The sequence below is a fragment of the Nilaparvata lugens genome, chromosome 11 (genome assembly GCF_014356525.2).
Source record: "Nilaparvata lugens isolate BPH chromosome 11, ASM1435652v1, whole genome shotgun sequence".
Classification (NCBI taxonomy): Eukaryota; Metazoa; Arthropoda; class Insecta; order Hemiptera; family Delphacidae; genus Nilaparvata; species Nilaparvata lugens.
The window spans coordinates 5,771,443-5,788,942 of NC_052514.1; the positions used below are offsets into that span (position 1 = coordinate 5,771,443).

The 17,500-nt window shown below is 34.1% G+C and overlaps 1 protein-coding gene across 1 annotated transcript in view; it reads left to right on the forward strand.

Moving 5' to 3' along the window:
* The window catches only part of LOC111062388 (sensory neuron membrane protein 1-like), a 22,331-nt gene extending 5,172 nt beyond the window's left edge, over positions 1-17,159 (forward strand). The window contains exons 2-6 of the mRNA XM_039438182.1: positions 885-1,099; positions 3,555-3,721; positions 5,494-5,612; positions 8,473-8,598; positions 13,395-17,159. Of these exons, the coding sequence (XP_039294116.1) occupies positions 885-1,099; positions 3,555-3,721; positions 5,494-5,612; positions 8,473-8,598; positions 13,395-13,622 (855 nt within the window). The 3' untranslated portion in view covers positions 13,623-17,159. The remainder of the gene's footprint in view (positions 1-884; positions 1,100-3,554; positions 3,722-5,493; positions 5,613-8,472; positions 8,599-13,394) is intronic.
* The last annotated feature ends 341 nt before the right edge of the window (positions 17,160-17,500 follow it).

The window sequence follows — 17,500 nt, forward strand, 5'->3', positions numbered from 1 at the left end:
TTTGACACTATCAGTCAAATTTATACTACAGTATAAAATCAATTGTAGGTTGAGCTACTATCACTTATTAACAAATAACTCTGCATTAAAACTAACAAATCTTCAATCAAAAATAGATTCCATGAGTGACTAAATTTCACAGAATGAGAAACTATTTGACACAATCAGTCAAATTTATACTACAGTCTAAATTCAATTGTAGGTTGAGCTACGATCACTTATTAACAAATTACTCTGCAAAAAAACTAATGAATCTTCAATCAAAAATAGATTCTATGAATAACTGAATCTCACAAAATTAGAAACTATTTGACACAATCACACAAATTTGTCAACTTTCGTTTTTTCCTTGTTTGCCAGTAAAACGGTCGGCGGACGAAGCGCACCTGACAAAAGTCTTCTAGGTTACGATCAAACACTAATTCTGATATCGTTTCTCATCGTTCATCGTTTACTTTTTGCTAGAAAAACGGCACTGGGAACGAAGCGCGCCTGACAAAAGTCTATTCGGTTATGATCAAACACCGAATCTGCAGTCGTTTCTCTAAATTTTCTTGTTGCTAGAGTAACGGGACTGCAGACAAAGCGCTCCTGACAAACTGTTCTGAGTGATGATCAAGATTTAACTCTGAATCATTTTGTCAACTTTTTGTTGTTTACTTGTTGCAAGAAAAACGGGACGGCAGACTAAGCGCGTCTGACAACCTGTTCCGAGTGATGATCAAGCTTTAATTCTGAATAATTTTGTCAACTTTTTGTTGTTTACTTGTTGCAAGAAAAACGGGACGGCGGACGAAGCGCGCCTGACAACCTGTTCTAGGTGATGATCAAGTTTAAATATTTCTCGATCAGTTTGTCAACGTTTGTCGTTTACTTGTTGCTAGAAAAATGGTACGGCGGACGAAGCCCGCCTGACAGTGAAACGGGGCTCGCAGAACATCAAGGACCTCGGCCGTGTGGTGGCGCTGAACGGTAAGGCTGAGATGAAGGTGTGGGATGGACCAGAGTGCAATCAGATAGAGGGAACTGACACCACTATCTTCCCGCCCTTCACACAGCCCAGCGAAGACTTGACATCATTTTCGCCCGATGTTTGCAGGTTGGTTAACACTTAATCATGAAAATCCACTAATCTTGGTATCGTTTTCGGCCGATGTTTGTAGGTAGGTTAATACTTGAGGCTGTGCAAAGCCTAAAAATAAACTTTCTATTGGTGATAACAATGTCTTTTGATTTGTATATGTTGAATTATGTCATCTCTGTTATATAGATCCTTCTACTAAAAGTACACATAATCAAGCATGTTTTCTATCAACCTACCTGCAAACATCAGCCGGAAACAGTACTAAGATCAATGAATTTACATGATAGAGGCTAAAAATAAACTTTCTACTGGTGATAACAAAGTTTTTTCGGCCGATGTTTGTAGGTAGGTTAATACTACTTAAAGCTGTACAAAGGCTAAAAATAAACTTTCTATTGGTGATAACAATGTTTTTTGATTTGTATATTATCAAGCTATCAAGATGAAAAAGTTTTCCCTTGAAAAAAATTTTTTCCCATCATTACTTTTTGAGATATGAGCGCCTAAAGTTCAAATTTTTGGGACAGAAAATGTCAAATTCGGTAGGATATTCATGAAAATCTACTAGTCTTGGTACCGTTTTCGGCCAATATTTGCAGGTAGGTTAATACTTAAGTCTGTGCAAAGGCTAAAAAAAAACTTTCTATTGGTGATAACAAACTTTTTTAACTTGTATATTATCAAGCTATCAAAATGAAAAAGTTTTCTCATGGAAACATTTTTTCCCATTATTACTTTTTGAGATATGAGCGCCCAAAGTTTAAATTTTTGGGACAGAATATGTCAAATTCGGTAGGATTGAATAGAACAATTCTGTTTTTGAAAAATGTCCTGAAAGTCTGAATAAATACGTCTTTATTAAAGTGTGTGGATAAAACAAGCGTCTGAATAAAGACGTCTCTATAAACGTGTGTTAATGAAGCAAGCGGCTCAATGAAGACGCTTGAATGAAGACGTCTTCATCACCAAGACGACTAGCATAAAAACGTCTAAATAAAGAAGTGTTTGAATAAAGCAAGTATTGTAGAAAAACTCTATTGAAGCCTTCAGTACTGGCTGAAGAGTTTGAAAACGTGCAGAGAGTTTCAAATACATTGTCAATTCATATAATAAAGCAATAAACAGATTTGAGGAATCTACTTATTAAATTAACAATCAAACTTATAACAGTTCGTGAATCATTAATAACTAGGATATAGTTCAAAAAAATGTTTGTAGTCAAAAGTCCAATAAGTATTTGTTGAGTTCATGTGATGCATATATACTGTGTTACCACTTGGGTGATTGTCTAATGTGTGTTTGTATTATTAAGCTGCGTACACATACTCGTGCTTCCAACCCGCACCGAGCACGCTCCTCCCTCGTACCGCCCACGTACCACCATCGCACAGCAATCGCTCCGCCTCCGCTCTCTACTCGCACCGATCATGAACGTTACGGAAGATGGTAGATCTTCTCGCGTTCCCCGGTCGAACCATTGTTGCTCGCCGGTCGATCATCAATCGCTCTGCTGGAGTGACGTTCGGTCTTGGAGCGGAACGAAAGTCTATACGCACCTTTAGGTTAACTTGAATAATGAAGCATTTTGTCTATTATACTCTACTAGCCGTCAGGCTCACTTCTCTTGCCATATCCGTCTAGCCAGGGGGCTCCACCCCCTGGACCCCCAACTGAATCGTCCAAAAAATAAGATCAGTGGGCGTGCTTCGCTCGCCTGCATTTTTCATTTGAGCATGCTTCATTCCAACAGAAAGTCAAAGTACTGAGAAAACGCAGAAAAGCTGAGAAAAACGTTGGAAAAACGCTGATTTTGGGCGTATCTTTGATGAAATATCAAAGTCACCTCATCACAAAATTTTTAGACCCTAGCTAAACCTCCGTACCAAATTTGAACATTTTCTGTCTATTATTTGATGAAAGAACTGAGAAAACGCGAAAAAACAGCTAATTTTGGGCGTTATTTCAAATTCCCTCTAACACAATATTATTACACCCTAGCTTAGCTTCTGTACTAAATTTGAACATTTTCTGTTCATTTATTCTCGATAAAGCTGAGAAAAAGCAAAAAAAAAAAAACGCTAAATTTGGGCGTATCTTTGACGTTATTGCAAATTCCTTCTAACATAGCATTATTACACCCTAGCTGAGCTTCTGTACTGAATTTGAACATTTTCTGTTCATTTATTCTCGTTAAAGCTGAGAAGAAGCAAAAAAAAAAAACGCTAATTTTGAGCGTATCTTTGGGAATTTTTCCAAATCCTTTCTTGGTGCGCCTCTAAAGGGCCAACTGAACATACCTACCAAATTTGAACGTTTTTGGTCCGGTAGATTTTTAGTTCTGCGAGTGAGTGAGTGAGTGAGTCTATCAGTCAGTGAGTGAGTGCCATTTTGCATTTATATTTATATAGATTTTAATGAAAATGCATATAACGTTTGAACATTTGAGCCGACTGACGGATTTTCTGTTCAGATCAATGGGAGCCAAATACCAGAGACCATCCTCATACAAGGGCATCAAGACCAACTTCTACACAGCCAGCCTGGGCGACATGTCCAAGAATCCTGAAGAGAAGTGCTTCTGTCCCACTCCCACCACATGTCATAAGAAGGGCATCTTTGATATCACCAAGTGCACAGGTATTGCTTTTTCTACTATAGGTCAACTTAGATTTATAATTTTTTCAATTTCAATAGGTTCACATTACTTAAGATTTTTACACTTATTAATTCATGCTGTTTTTAAGTCTTTATTGTTTTTATGTTCTGGACCTATGAACGTTTTTGATCGATTTTATCTTTATTTCGGGATTTCTGTAGACGTACTATGATTGGAGAAAATACTGTAGTTGTCAATTTTCCTTCTCTATTTTGAATACTGGACCTTGGCTCAGAGGTAGGCTGGGGGTCATTTCAAATTTAGATTATCTTAAAACTAAATCAGACGAAGACAGTCTACCACTCACTCATAATGTCACACATCCGCTATGCCATTATTATGTGGGGTGGGTCGTGCCAGAATTTGGAGAGGGTGTTCAAGCTCCAAAAAAAAGCTGTTAGTGCGATCAAAGGTATTATGCCTTTAGAGTCATGTAGGAACCACTTCAAAGAATTAGGCATACTAACCGTTCCCTCTATTTACATCAATGAGGTGATTATGCATGTTAGAAGAAAGACAATGACTAGAAATGATGATCCGCATGGATACAATACACGAAATAGAGGAGACTATGCTTCACTGTATCACAGAACAGCTCCTTTTGAGAAAAAATTACATATCAATTTATTAGACAGTTTCCTACTCATTTGAAAAATTGTAAAGATGTCGATGTTTTTGAGAAGGAGTTGAAAATACCACACAAGTTCTATATTAGTTATTTACCATAGAAGAGTTTGTGTGTAGAGAGGGTTCCTTTGTGTGATTTTTTTTCTTCTTTTTTGTATTACTGTTATAAATTATCACTTTTATGTACGTATTATAAATTTTTGACAATTCCTATACTCTGATTAGTGTCTCTGGGAAGCTTTATAAACAAACGAACAAACAAACAGATAATTATCGCAACATAAGATAACACAAAGTATCATAGCTTCAGACAATGCATTGCAAATACAAATCCATAGATAACAAAGAAAGATAGTCAGCTCACAGAACGCCTCTATTCCTACTGGTGGATGCCCATTCCAACGTCAGTTGAGACTTCTCCTACCTCACTCAAGGTCAACCAATCACGTGCAAGTACACAGCAGGTGGCTAGGACAAGTCTACGCCCACAACGCTCTCTCATTGGCTGATGCCTCTACATCATTGTGAATCCCTCATTTTGTTGAACGATAGCATTCACAAAGATAGGATATTTTGGGGAATAGAGAAAATATAGCATAATTAAGAAGGTATAGGGGTATTATGTTTCAAATTCAACTCAATATGATATTCCAAGTAGTTATTTTTCGTGAAGCTGAGAATCTCCCATAGCCTACTTTGCCGTTCTAAAGGTGCGTACAGACTTTCGCTCTGCTCCGCAACCGAACGTCACTCGAGCAGATCGATTGATGATCGACCGGGGAGCAAGAGTGGAACGCGAGAAGAGCTAACATCTCCCGTAACGTACATGATCGGTGCGTGTACAGGACGGAGGCAGAGCGATGGCGGAGCGTGCGTGGAGCGGGTTGGAGGCGCGTATATCTGTACGCAGCTTTACACTCTCCCCCGGCCAAAACAGTAGTAGGCTAATCGGCTTGAGATGGCAAAAATTCGGCTTGAAATTTGGAACATAACCGACCTATACCATGGAATATCTCATTATGTATCTACCTCTACTCTATGGTAAAAGTTACAATAAATCTATTCGAATATGCATTATTATCATTGAATTATTGATTTGTGAACTTTTCTATCTATCTAATTACAGGAGCTCCAATCTGGCTGTCACTGCCACATTTCTATGATACAGATCCATTCTACTTGTCTCAAGTCGAGGGATTGAGTCCTGATATAGAAAAACATCAGATCTTTGTTGAATTTGAACCGGTAAGTCTCCCTTATTAATCCCGTTCATATTTTAATATCTTCAAAAATCTCAAAATTCCAGGTTCTACACTACACCTTCCACTTGAGAATTTTCACTGAGAAGGGCTCACTAGTTTGGAGCATTGATGATAGAGCAAATAATACCATTACAGTTGATAAATTCTCTTGTAATAAGAAATGCTAAACTTCCAAAAACTATCGAAAAGTGATTAGTATAGTATGTTTTTAACTAAGGCTGTGCATAGGCTCAAAATAAACTTCCTACTTATGATATTTTTCAAAGTTTTTCGATTTGTATATCATCAAGCTATCAAAATGAAAAAGTTTTCTTGGGGAAACATTTTTTTCCTACAGTAACCTTGAAAAGTAACCATTCCTGCACTGTTTACAGAACCCAAAGAATCACTTTTCGCACTAGTGCGCAAAGTGATTACTTTGCGTACTCCAGATTTGCAACATGGCAACACAAAATAGTTGGTAGGTTATATGGAGCACCAGTGCAGCAAAATCAAAATGAAGTTGGTAACAGTGACTGTTATTATAATAATATCAAGGACACCGAGTTTGAGGACAGCCACCACATTCAGCACACAGCCGCCCCGCCATTCAAACATTACTACATTATTATTCAATTTGACAATAAATTAAGGTTTTTATTAATAATAAAATTACACAGAAAAACATTTGATGCATTTCAGGCAATTTTACCCATAATTACCCACTTTTCATATTCAATGGTAACTGTAGGAAAAATCTAATGTGAAATACGTGCGCAAAGTTCCTCTGCTGCACTCAACAAACCATTCCGCCCTCGCCTACGGCTCGGGCGTGAACGTTTCTTTGGGTGCAGCAAACTGTCACTTTGCGCACTAGTTGCAAAAATAACTATTCCCGATCATTAATAATTTATGAGATATGAGAAGTTTAAATTTTCGGGACAGAACATTTCAAATTCGGTGAGAGATAAATCCATGAGATTTGAAGGATACATTCTTCATGGTATTGTTGATCTAGTAGAACAAAAATTTCCTCAAAATTCCAATTTTTGAGAAAGCTATTCAATTTACCAAAAATAACCAGATGCAGGCAGCTTTGTAATGTTATTTTTGGTAATTTGTATAACTTTCTCAAAAATTAATATTTTGAGGTAATTTTTGTTTTACTAGATCAACAATACCATGAAGAATTTATCATTAAAATTTCATGGATTCATCTCCTACCGGATTTGAAATGTTCTGTCCCGAAAATTCAAACTTTAACCGCTCATATCTCAAAAATTTATGATCGAAAAACTTTGAAGAATATCATCAGTAGGAAGTTTATTTTTAGCCTTTGCACAGCCATAAAACTTGGTGAGTAGAACCAGTATACTGGAGCTCTAGCACTGTAAAGCCTTGCATACACACATCGATATTTGTTCGTACGATAGATTTAACGTCCTTATGAATTCTATCAGATCAGACGGAACTTGACAAACATCATCTGTTTGAAATCATCTGTTCAATAGAATTTATAAGGACGGCAAAATACCGTACGAACAAATATTTATTTATAATCAATGTGTGTATGCGGGGCTTAAGTGTAACCAAAATTTCATTCCAGGCATGTCAATGATAAATCTGCCTACGTCATCAAACGACAGCCTTGGCCCATTGGTCAGAAAGTAACTACCACCCTCCAGCAAATCTCGGTTTGGATTACAGTAATAACACCAAATATCGGTGACCGAGCTTCGCTCTGGATTACAAAAGCATAACACATTTATTACGAAAGAAGAAATCATAATAACATTCATACAGAAATGTTCTATCCAATCACAGTAAATTGATTTATTCCACAGATTGATTTATTTGATAAATCAATTTAATAAATTGATTATATTATATAATAATATAATATAAATATTATTTATTGATATAATAATAATATTTATTTATTAAATTGATTTATTCCATTTATTTACAGAAATATTCCATCTATTCACTTTGAGATTAATTCCCAGAGGAATGCAAAAATTTCCCTTACAAAGGCCCAGTTGCACAAAAGCCGGTTAAATTTTAATCGTGATTAACTTCACGTGAACAAAATCAGAGAAGACCATTTCAAAAAGATGGATGTACTGGAATCAATCAGGATTAAAAATAACCCGGCTTTTTTCAACCGGCAATAAGTACCTGATTGAATGATTACAAAAGTTCAACAGCTGAGTCATAATTTTGACACAGTCCCACACACATGAACTCGCTCACTCACTTCCATCACCAACAGACGACGAAATAATTATTATCAGATGTTTTCCCAAGGATGTGAAATAATATTATCCTTTTCATGTCCTTCAGCGAGTTTTCCCAGGGATGAGACCTAGTGCAATTGAATCTTTATATTATAAACCTACTATGTTCTGAATTTCGTGAGAATCGTTAGAGCCGTTTTCTAGATCCGGTGTAATACGAACATATAAAACAAACAAACGAACATCTAAACATTCGAACATCCAAACATTCAAACATCTAAAAATCTAAACATCCAAACATCCAAACATCTAAACATCTAAACATCTAAACATCTAAACATCTAAACATCGAAACATCTAAACATCTAAACATCCAAACATCCAAACATCTGAACATCTAAACATCCAAACATCTAAACATTTGAACAGAAGTTGCTCGTTTAATAGTAGAGGATAAAAGAGCATACAACATCACTTGATCAAATACTTTTCGATTAATATTGATGGTATCCGTTGACAACATTTTTTTGTTAATATCTCTCAAATTATGATTACATTTTATTTATTATTATTGTCATGTGATTCAACTCCTAAAGATTATACATTTGTTTTTCCTCTCTTCAACAGTTTACAGGCACGCCATTGGCTGCTAGGAAGAGAATGCAGTTCAACATCCCCATTCACAAAATCAAGAAAATCGAACTGATGAGGGAGCTACCCGACGCTCTCCTTCCAATTTTCTGGATCGAAGAGGTCAGTTTATCAAATTTTATTCTCTCATTTAAACATTTATTTCCACCATCCAAAATAGAATGATATTGTACCATCAAAATGTATCAGAATCTATCAAGAGAGTATATATCTCAAAATTAATATTCTCAGTATAGGTATTACTACCAAGGTATATTCATTTATTTATTTAATCATTCAGGATTACACAACTTACAGAAAAGTACCACTGGTTTATAAGCCCGAAACGGTTCCAATTCTAATTTATACAACAGTCCAAATGTAGCTAGGTTATGTGTCACTTAACATTCTTCAATTATACACTCAAATTTACAATTCAAAACACACAGAAATCAGTTTCAAATTAATCATTATATTAAAATATTAATCATATTGCAGAGGTGTATTTCAAAGGTCCAAGAAATTTATTTCCTTACAGTAAAGTTATATCTTATAACTTATAAGTATATCCTACACATTTTGAATAATGCCTCAATTCAGATATGAAAAACACAAAAAACTTGACGATTAATATTTCATGATATTTTTCAATATAACATTATACAAATTCAGTGTCATTCCTAGTTGATACTTCTATTAGATTAATAATTTGAGTTTATAAATCTGTTGAATTGATGAATTATTCGAATCGATAAGGTATGAAAACAAGTATAATAATAATTATAGACAACTATTATTGTTTATTCTATACAATACTCAATACGCTTCTAAACCTAGAGAGTCTAACAACTCTCAGTTCTCTTCTTCTTCTTCTTCTTCTTCTTTTTCTTCTCCTTCTTCTTCTTCTCCTCCTTCTTCTTTTCTTTTCTTCTTCTTCTTCTTCTTCTTCTTCTTCTCTTCTTCTTCTTCTTCTCCTTCTTCTTCTTCTTCTTCTTCTTCTTCTTCTTCTTCTTCTGTTCTTCTTCTTCTTCTTTTCTTCTTCTTCTTCTTCTTCTTCTTCTTCTCTTCTTCTTCTTCTTCTTCTTCTTCTTCTTCTTCTTCTTCTTCTTCTTCTTGTTTTTTTTTTGTCTTTTTCTTCTTTTTTTTTTTCCTTTCCACATCGTTCTTCACTTCCAAGAACATCCCAGTACTGTATCAATTTTATATCATCTACTACTGGTGTGGATAGCTGTTTCCAAGAATCTATCTGTTCCAGAATCAGAAATTTGTACAAGTTCTCATAAAAATGCTGAGGAGGAAAAGCAAGTGATAGAGAGGATATGAGAGGGTCAAAGAGAAAGTGAGAGAGAGGATGTGAGAGAGAATCTTGCATCATTCAATGAGTTGAGAGAGAGAGAGTGAGAAATGAACAGAAAAATCTTTCATCATTTCAAGATTACAGTCTGCTTCTGAGAAGTCTGTCCTGTCTACTCTTTCAAGTGCACTCTGAGATTGAGGAGACAAACATCATCCATCAAATCAAACATTAATGATTTCATTGAGTGTGATAGAGAAAGAGATATTCCGCTGCTTTCCAATATTCCTCATAACGTTGAAAGTGTTGTGGAAAAGAAAAATATTTCCAATCTTTACAATATTTGTCAATGATTTTATTTGAAAAGTTGAGAAGGAGTATTGTCTGGAATTATTGATCAAATAGTTTTCTTTTGAGTGGATTGGAATCATTCTATAGAGATGTTGCATCAGCCGAATTCCGTTTGCAAACCATTTTTATTTGGAAATGCTAATGGTTGAATAATTATTATAAAACGAAAATCCAAATTAAATGCTGTAAATCACCCTGAAGACTTTCTGCTACTGCAAATATTGAGAACAGTAGGGTAAAATTCGATGAAAATCTAATTTCCATCTAGTTGTTTACCCTGTTGTCAATATTTGCAGTAGCAGAAGTCTTCGGGGTGATTTACAGTATTCAATTTGGATTTTTGCTTGATAATAATCATTTTTGTCATACTTACTCAATTGCAGCTGTTTTCCATGCATTAAATCAAGCCGGTAAACAGCTGTTTGCAGAAGAAGAAAACATGTGATTTTCATTACAGCATACTATACTGTAAAGAGATCATATTATGTTCTCTTTACAGTCAAGAATGTTAGGACTCTACTGAGTCCTAATAACATCTGAGTAAATAATATATTAACTCAAATAATTAAAGAACTCATTTAAGTAGTTTCAAGTTATGAAAACTCATCTGAAATCTTATAATTCAGGCCTTTATATTTTATTTGAGCTCAAAGGGTCTGTCTGTTATAAACTAGGCGCTACAGGCTAGGTCATGTATATAGAATGCAGTAGCTCGAGCAGCAGCAGGTTCCTGTTTCTCAGTAATATCATTATTTCTCAGATAAGTATGACAAAAAATGTTGTACGTAACATTTACGGTAACGTATTTACCAAATTCGTATGATAATTCTGCCGTCAACTACGTTTCGGGCAGAAACAATCATACTTATGCGGTGAATTATCGTTACCGGACTTGTTACGTAAAGTACTATTATATCTTTTGAAGTTTCAATACAAATTAATACTAAGTTAAGCCGTGTCCATACTGAACAAATGTTCGACATACATGTTTGTTGAGGAGCTCAGGTACAAAATTCTAGAAAGTTTGGACAATCATTGTTTGTCAAACAAAAATTACTGTTTTCCAAACATTTTCAGTGTTGACAGCTGTAAAACATAAAACCTGTTCTCCTCACAAATATTTTGTTTGGTGACGCGTACACACTGGCCACGGGAAAACATTGTTTGTCAAACATAATCAGATTCGCCCAAAATGTTTCAACAAAAATGTTTGTCGAACATTTGTTTAGTGCGGACACGTCTTTACAAACTGATTCAAAACATCATACAAACAAATAAATGAAAAATTGGAGAAAAAATATGTAGCCTGATTTCAACATAATAAAAAATGAATAAAACCTCTTACAAATAGCAAATTAATAAATAACTGGAACTACTTTGATTGAATAAGAAGAATAATTTATTGATGTTTTATAAGAGAAATGCTGGCATTTCAAAGTGATTTTCACAAAAGTAGCCAGTGTTCTATTAGAAAGTCACGCAATAAAGTCGTTAGTGCCTCCTAAATACAAACAATAATCAGTTTCTGTCGTCAAACAATAATCCACTATTCAGAAGGCTCAATTCCTGCTAATAAATTGATAGCCGGTCAGTTAGCACTTAGCATTCAACTTGGAACAACTTGAAATTAGATTTCGTTTGCGGTCGGTTGAAACCTGTAATCAGAGCTTAGGACTATAGTTCGAAAATAGAGTTTAGTTCAAAAATAGACCTTCTTTCTTCAGTGAGATTTACTTCTAACTAACTGGTAGCATAGGTTGGATGGGAAACAAATTGTATAATTTAGAGGAAATGCTGACTGGATAAAGTGGATACTATACTAGGAAGGGGAGGTCTTCAAACTTCAATTTAATTGGTGTCTTGTGACAATTTAGTTGAAAATTGTGGGTTATGAATGTTCTTCAAGGAGTTCAAGGTTTTTTCCTGGTGACTTATTTTAGAATTTTAATATGGTGGTATGAGAAAAATATATTTCAAGAAATACCCTTCTTCTTCTCCTTCTTCATCATCTTCTTCTTCTTCTCCTTCTTCTTCTTCTTCTTCTTCTTCTTCTTCTTTTTCTTCTTCTTCTTCTTCTTCTTCTTTTTCTTTTTCTTCTTTTTTTTTCTTCTACTTCTTCTTCTTCTTCTTCTTCCTCTTCTTTGTCGGTCTCTTACATATCTTCTTGAGAATTCCCCACTATTAGGAACATTCTCTTTCGGCTTTCCTATTGGCTGAGTTATGAGCTCACTCAATTGGCCTAATAAATTGTCCGCCATTTCATAAATACTGTATTTTGTCACCGCCATTTCGAACTCTAAAATTATTATTTGCTTCAAAACAATGAATATTATAATTATTTCTCTCTGATTCGTTTTTCCACTTTCTCTTCCCCTTCTTCTTCTGCTTAGTATCTTTAGTTTTATTCCCAATATTGACTTCAATCAAATCAAATTTCATTTATCCCGTGAGTTGCATGAAAAAGACAAGCTGCGCAACATAGAATCGTCACAATCAATAATAAAACACTGAACATAATATATTTAATAGAGCAAGGAGGAGACGTCAAAAACAACACTGCCTATAGGAGCACCTCGTGAAAGAAATCGACCAATTTGAAAGAAATTTTTATTTTGTAATAATCCTATGATATTCAGTTTTTTTCTCAAGACATCCACACATTCATCCAATGTGTATTGCGCTCTTTTCTACAGAACTTCCCATATCCTCCCGATCATCTTTGGAAAGTTGGAGAGATCTTTAAAATTTTGGGGGAGTCTATTTTATAATTTTTATCCTGCAATAGTGTGAACTTACTTCTGCTTCTTTTTCAGTTAGATAATTATTAAAATAAAAGTTAGGTAGCTTTCTTCAAGTCTTACAGAGCTCAGAATATCTTAAACCCATTATTTAACCCATTGTTTCTTAAACTTATTTATTTATTATTCTGTCCAACATTGTCTTACATTGCCTTACATTGTTGCAAATTGTCTAGGAGAGCATCCTCATTTTCACTGCTCTTGAAGCTTCAAGATTTGGGAATCTCGCCCAGCTGACATTTCTGTCATTCCCATAATACAACATTTTTAGTTTCTCTATTGACTCAATTCAACAACTTACTTTGTTGACTCATCCTCTTACTATATCAAGCATACAAAAATCGATGAAAAATGTTATCGTGTGAGACGTGATATGTATTAATTTCTCTATCTACCATCTGATATACAAAACTGAAATCGTGGTCTACCTCTGAATTTCATACACCTGACATTAATCGATTCCTCTCCATTTGCAGGGTCTAGAACTGGGCGACGAATACATCGACCTATTGGAGAACAAGCTGTTCCGCACGATGCGAATGGTGGGCGTGGCCAGATGGGTGATGCTAATCGTCGGATTGGCTATGATTGGCATCGGAGGCTACGCCTACTTCGCCAACCCTCAGACTGTGGACCTAGTCAAGCAGCCGGGACCGCCTCCATCCGAGAAGCACAGCGCTAGCAGTGTGTCACCTCGCTACTAATAAGCAGGGTTTCATAAGTGATCTACACTTGACATCAGTGTGAAACCTTGCTACTGATAAACTGTGTTTCATAAGTGAATTATTGCAAAGTTTTCAAGCTGTATAATTATATTATTCATAGCTGTATAATTCCAGCTTCGGAGAATTGCTCACTGATAGAAGGATTTCCCTGTCCAAAAATTAGTCCTTATATTACTATAAAATTCATTAGAAATTGCGGTTATCCATTTGCTTGAATACTATTATCATAGTGAAACGATAGCATAAGGTGTTGTTTCTACGTTATAAGGTATTGTTTTGTATGCATAAGGTATGCGTACCTTTCTTATTTTATTGTACACATAAGGTATTGTTTTTATTTTTACGCTATTGTTTCTCTATGCCATTACTGTATAATGATTATTTCAAATGTTTAATGAGTGCTATATGAATAGAACTAAGGACTTCTGCCACTGCATTTATTAGAATATAAACCACATTTACCTCGCACTTTAAATGAAATTTTCTATAACTATCATTCAAGGCCCACTGCAAATACATATGTCACATATCGACTGGAGAGCAGAAGGAGATTTAAAGGATAACTTATTGTTCAAAAACTTTGATTCCCGGTCTGGCAAAGTTTTCGGACAGTTTCAATTTTTAAATTCCCTCTTGCTATTTATTTATTTTATTTTTTGTGCAACCAGGTCTCAGTATTTAGTTCTCCAGTCAATAAATGCAGTAGAAGAAGTCCTCATTTCTACCCATAAAGCTTCCATTGAATATTTGAATTAACTTTTATACAGTAATCATCATAAAAATATTAGTAGAAGTCATCTAATAAACATAGAGTTGTCTGGAGAGAAGAATTATGATGAAGATATTGATCCCTCACCAATAATCAGTAGGCTATAATAAACTTTTGAAAAAAATTGGAAATGTTTGGAATACATTAATTTCAAATTGCTATTTTAGGCGATTGACAAGAGCTACTATCTAGGGATATGGGCAATTCTTCACCAAAGTAACAAACTCCAATAATAAATTCACAATTATGAATGTGAAAAATCGCTCTTTAGAAAAACAAATCAAAACTGTAATCCCACATCGACTTGATGGAACCTAATATAAATTACGGAATTCTAACCAGAATTTTTGAAATTTCATGTATTTAAGTATGTAATTTTTGTATAGTTTTTAAAATCAAAGAGATGATAACCAAACAGCTAATAAAAGAATAGTCTTGATCATAGATTCTGAATAATTTCTCCACTAAAACTCAAGTCTAGAAATCACAGACCATGATAAATGAACAATTGCTTACCATAGAAACAGATTCAAATAATATTTAGAACTATATAATTTGTATTGTGATTTTTTGCTCCAAAAAAACTGAAATTTTTGGAACTAGAGAGAGTTGATTGTGAGATTTTTCTGACCAAATGAACAAATTACTAAGTCATACAGCATAAGTTAGAAATATTTGCTCATGAAAGGAAAAAGGATTGCAAATAAATCAAACAGCATAGGTTAGTATTATAGATTTATGATAATTTAATATGTGGTTATGGATATGGCATTTTATAATAATATATCATCCCTGAATTATACCACAGCCATCTTTAATACATTAGAGGTGGCTATGATTATACTCTTATCATACGAGAACATGATAAAACAGTTGAAGGGGTTATAACACAAGGGGTCCAAGTGACATATTGTTAGTTTCGAGAAAATTGAGCCTAAAGTTTACTTACATTAATTAGTTCTTCATTCATGACATGAATATAGAAATGATATTCACCTATTCCTATAACTATTCAGTGTACTTTTACCAAATCAAACGTACAGTTTCATGTCTCAAATTGCTCTCCTTTCTCAATTATCAGCTAAATAGTGATAAGAAGTATCACTTGTACCCCTTGTTTACCAAACAAAGCTCTATTGTCTAGCTACACATAAATCTATCAAATTTACCAGCAATTGAACAATGATTAATGACCTCATTGCAATATTATCTAATTCACTAATTGGTTCTTGAGGTATCTTCTGCTTGGTGACATGGCTTAATCAAGGTTAAATTAAATTTTATGGATACGAGCAGCCGTTGTCCCGTAAACAAGGGATCCAAGTCACTTGGAACCCTTGTTTAATCAAATAAACAGCTGTTACCAGGTTTTACACCAGATTTCAGCACTGATTAGACTTACGCTTATACCTCTTGTATACTAGATTCTTACCACTTTCAGCTATCGATTACTGTAGCTAACACAAAAAAATGAGAAATGTCACTTGGACCCCTTGTATTCTGACCCCCTCAGTTGATAAACTAATTTTCTAATCCTTCAAAATCCTGGATTCTAAAATCCAAAAACATAATTATCAGTCACTCATTATTGACGTCCTGAGTTCACTGTTTATTCCCCATTATTTACTGATTTTTTAAATCAAATTGATGACCAATTAAGAGTATACTGTTTAAGGTTTAGGAGTGAATTTATACTCATAATATTTCTACGGATGATCATTTTCTTTAATCAGGTTGTCAACCCACTATTTTTCTTTCAAGCTTTATAATATCCTGTAACATAGTCTAGTACTCACGAATTATGAATAATAATAATAATTGTATATTGGAGTAAACACTGAATGCTAGAGAATACACGGAAAATCCAACTAGTGTAGGCCTATATTATCATAGAGAAAGGATAAGCGTAAGTTTTGTTTGTCTCTGTTTGTTTATAAACAAATTATTTGTTTGTCTCTGATATTATTGATTCATAAGTTATCTATCTTGTATAGTTATATAGAGGTATAATAGCAACAAATTGTCATATAGACCTATTGTCTTTTTATAGACATTCAATGTTTGATATCAAGAAATACCGTATTTAGGTTTTGAAAAATGAGTGGAAAGTGACCAAGTAACACCATTCGAATGATGTTTGGTACCTAAACTATCTAATAATGTTAGGTACCAATTTCTAATTATATTATTATAATTATCTTATTATAAGAATGAGATGATCAATGTTGAGTTAATATATAATACTAGTTTTCATTGTCACAAATAATCACGATGATCGAGATCTATATACATAGGTTCAATATACTATCACTTTTCATCATAATATACTTTGTTGGAACAAATTTATGACAATCATATTGCATACATTTTATTGGATTTCTGCAGGAATCTTAGCGCAGAATACAATATACATTACTGTATTTTCCGAGAGCACCATTAACATAATTTCCATATAATTATAATATACATACGGTACCATAATAATGCTCAATTTTTATTGATATTCAAAATTGTTTGATTGATTGCAAATCATAGTTCGATATACTGGCTTCTAATTTGTCATGTGTCCTACATATTTATGTGCCTTAGATATTATGTGATACATGTTACGATGAGGTGTTATAGTTTGAAGTGTTGATAAGTATTGTTGATAGTAGCTTAGAAGAGAAAAAAATAGAGAGAAAAAATATTTTGTGATGTTTGAAAGTATTTTGTGTAATAAAATTATACATTAGTTATGTGCTCCAGTTTGATAAACCTTGTCCATCTTTTCACTATCCATACAATTTCAATTTAATTTATTTTAACAAAAACACAAAAACAATACAAAGATGTGACAATTGAAAAAATCTGGTGTGGTACACTCACACAACTTTCCTTGCTCATAATTGAAACTACGATCAGACTTTTGTATATGTGTATATATAATTGTTTTCATAGTACTTTTTCCTTTGTGTAAATTGTGAAATTCGATGATTTTTTTAGTCGTTATTTTCTTAAAGTCGTCAAAACAGCTGTTCTACAGATGAAATATCTCGACTATGTGCTCTTTTTATGAACTGCTCTACCTACCCACCTCATGCACGAG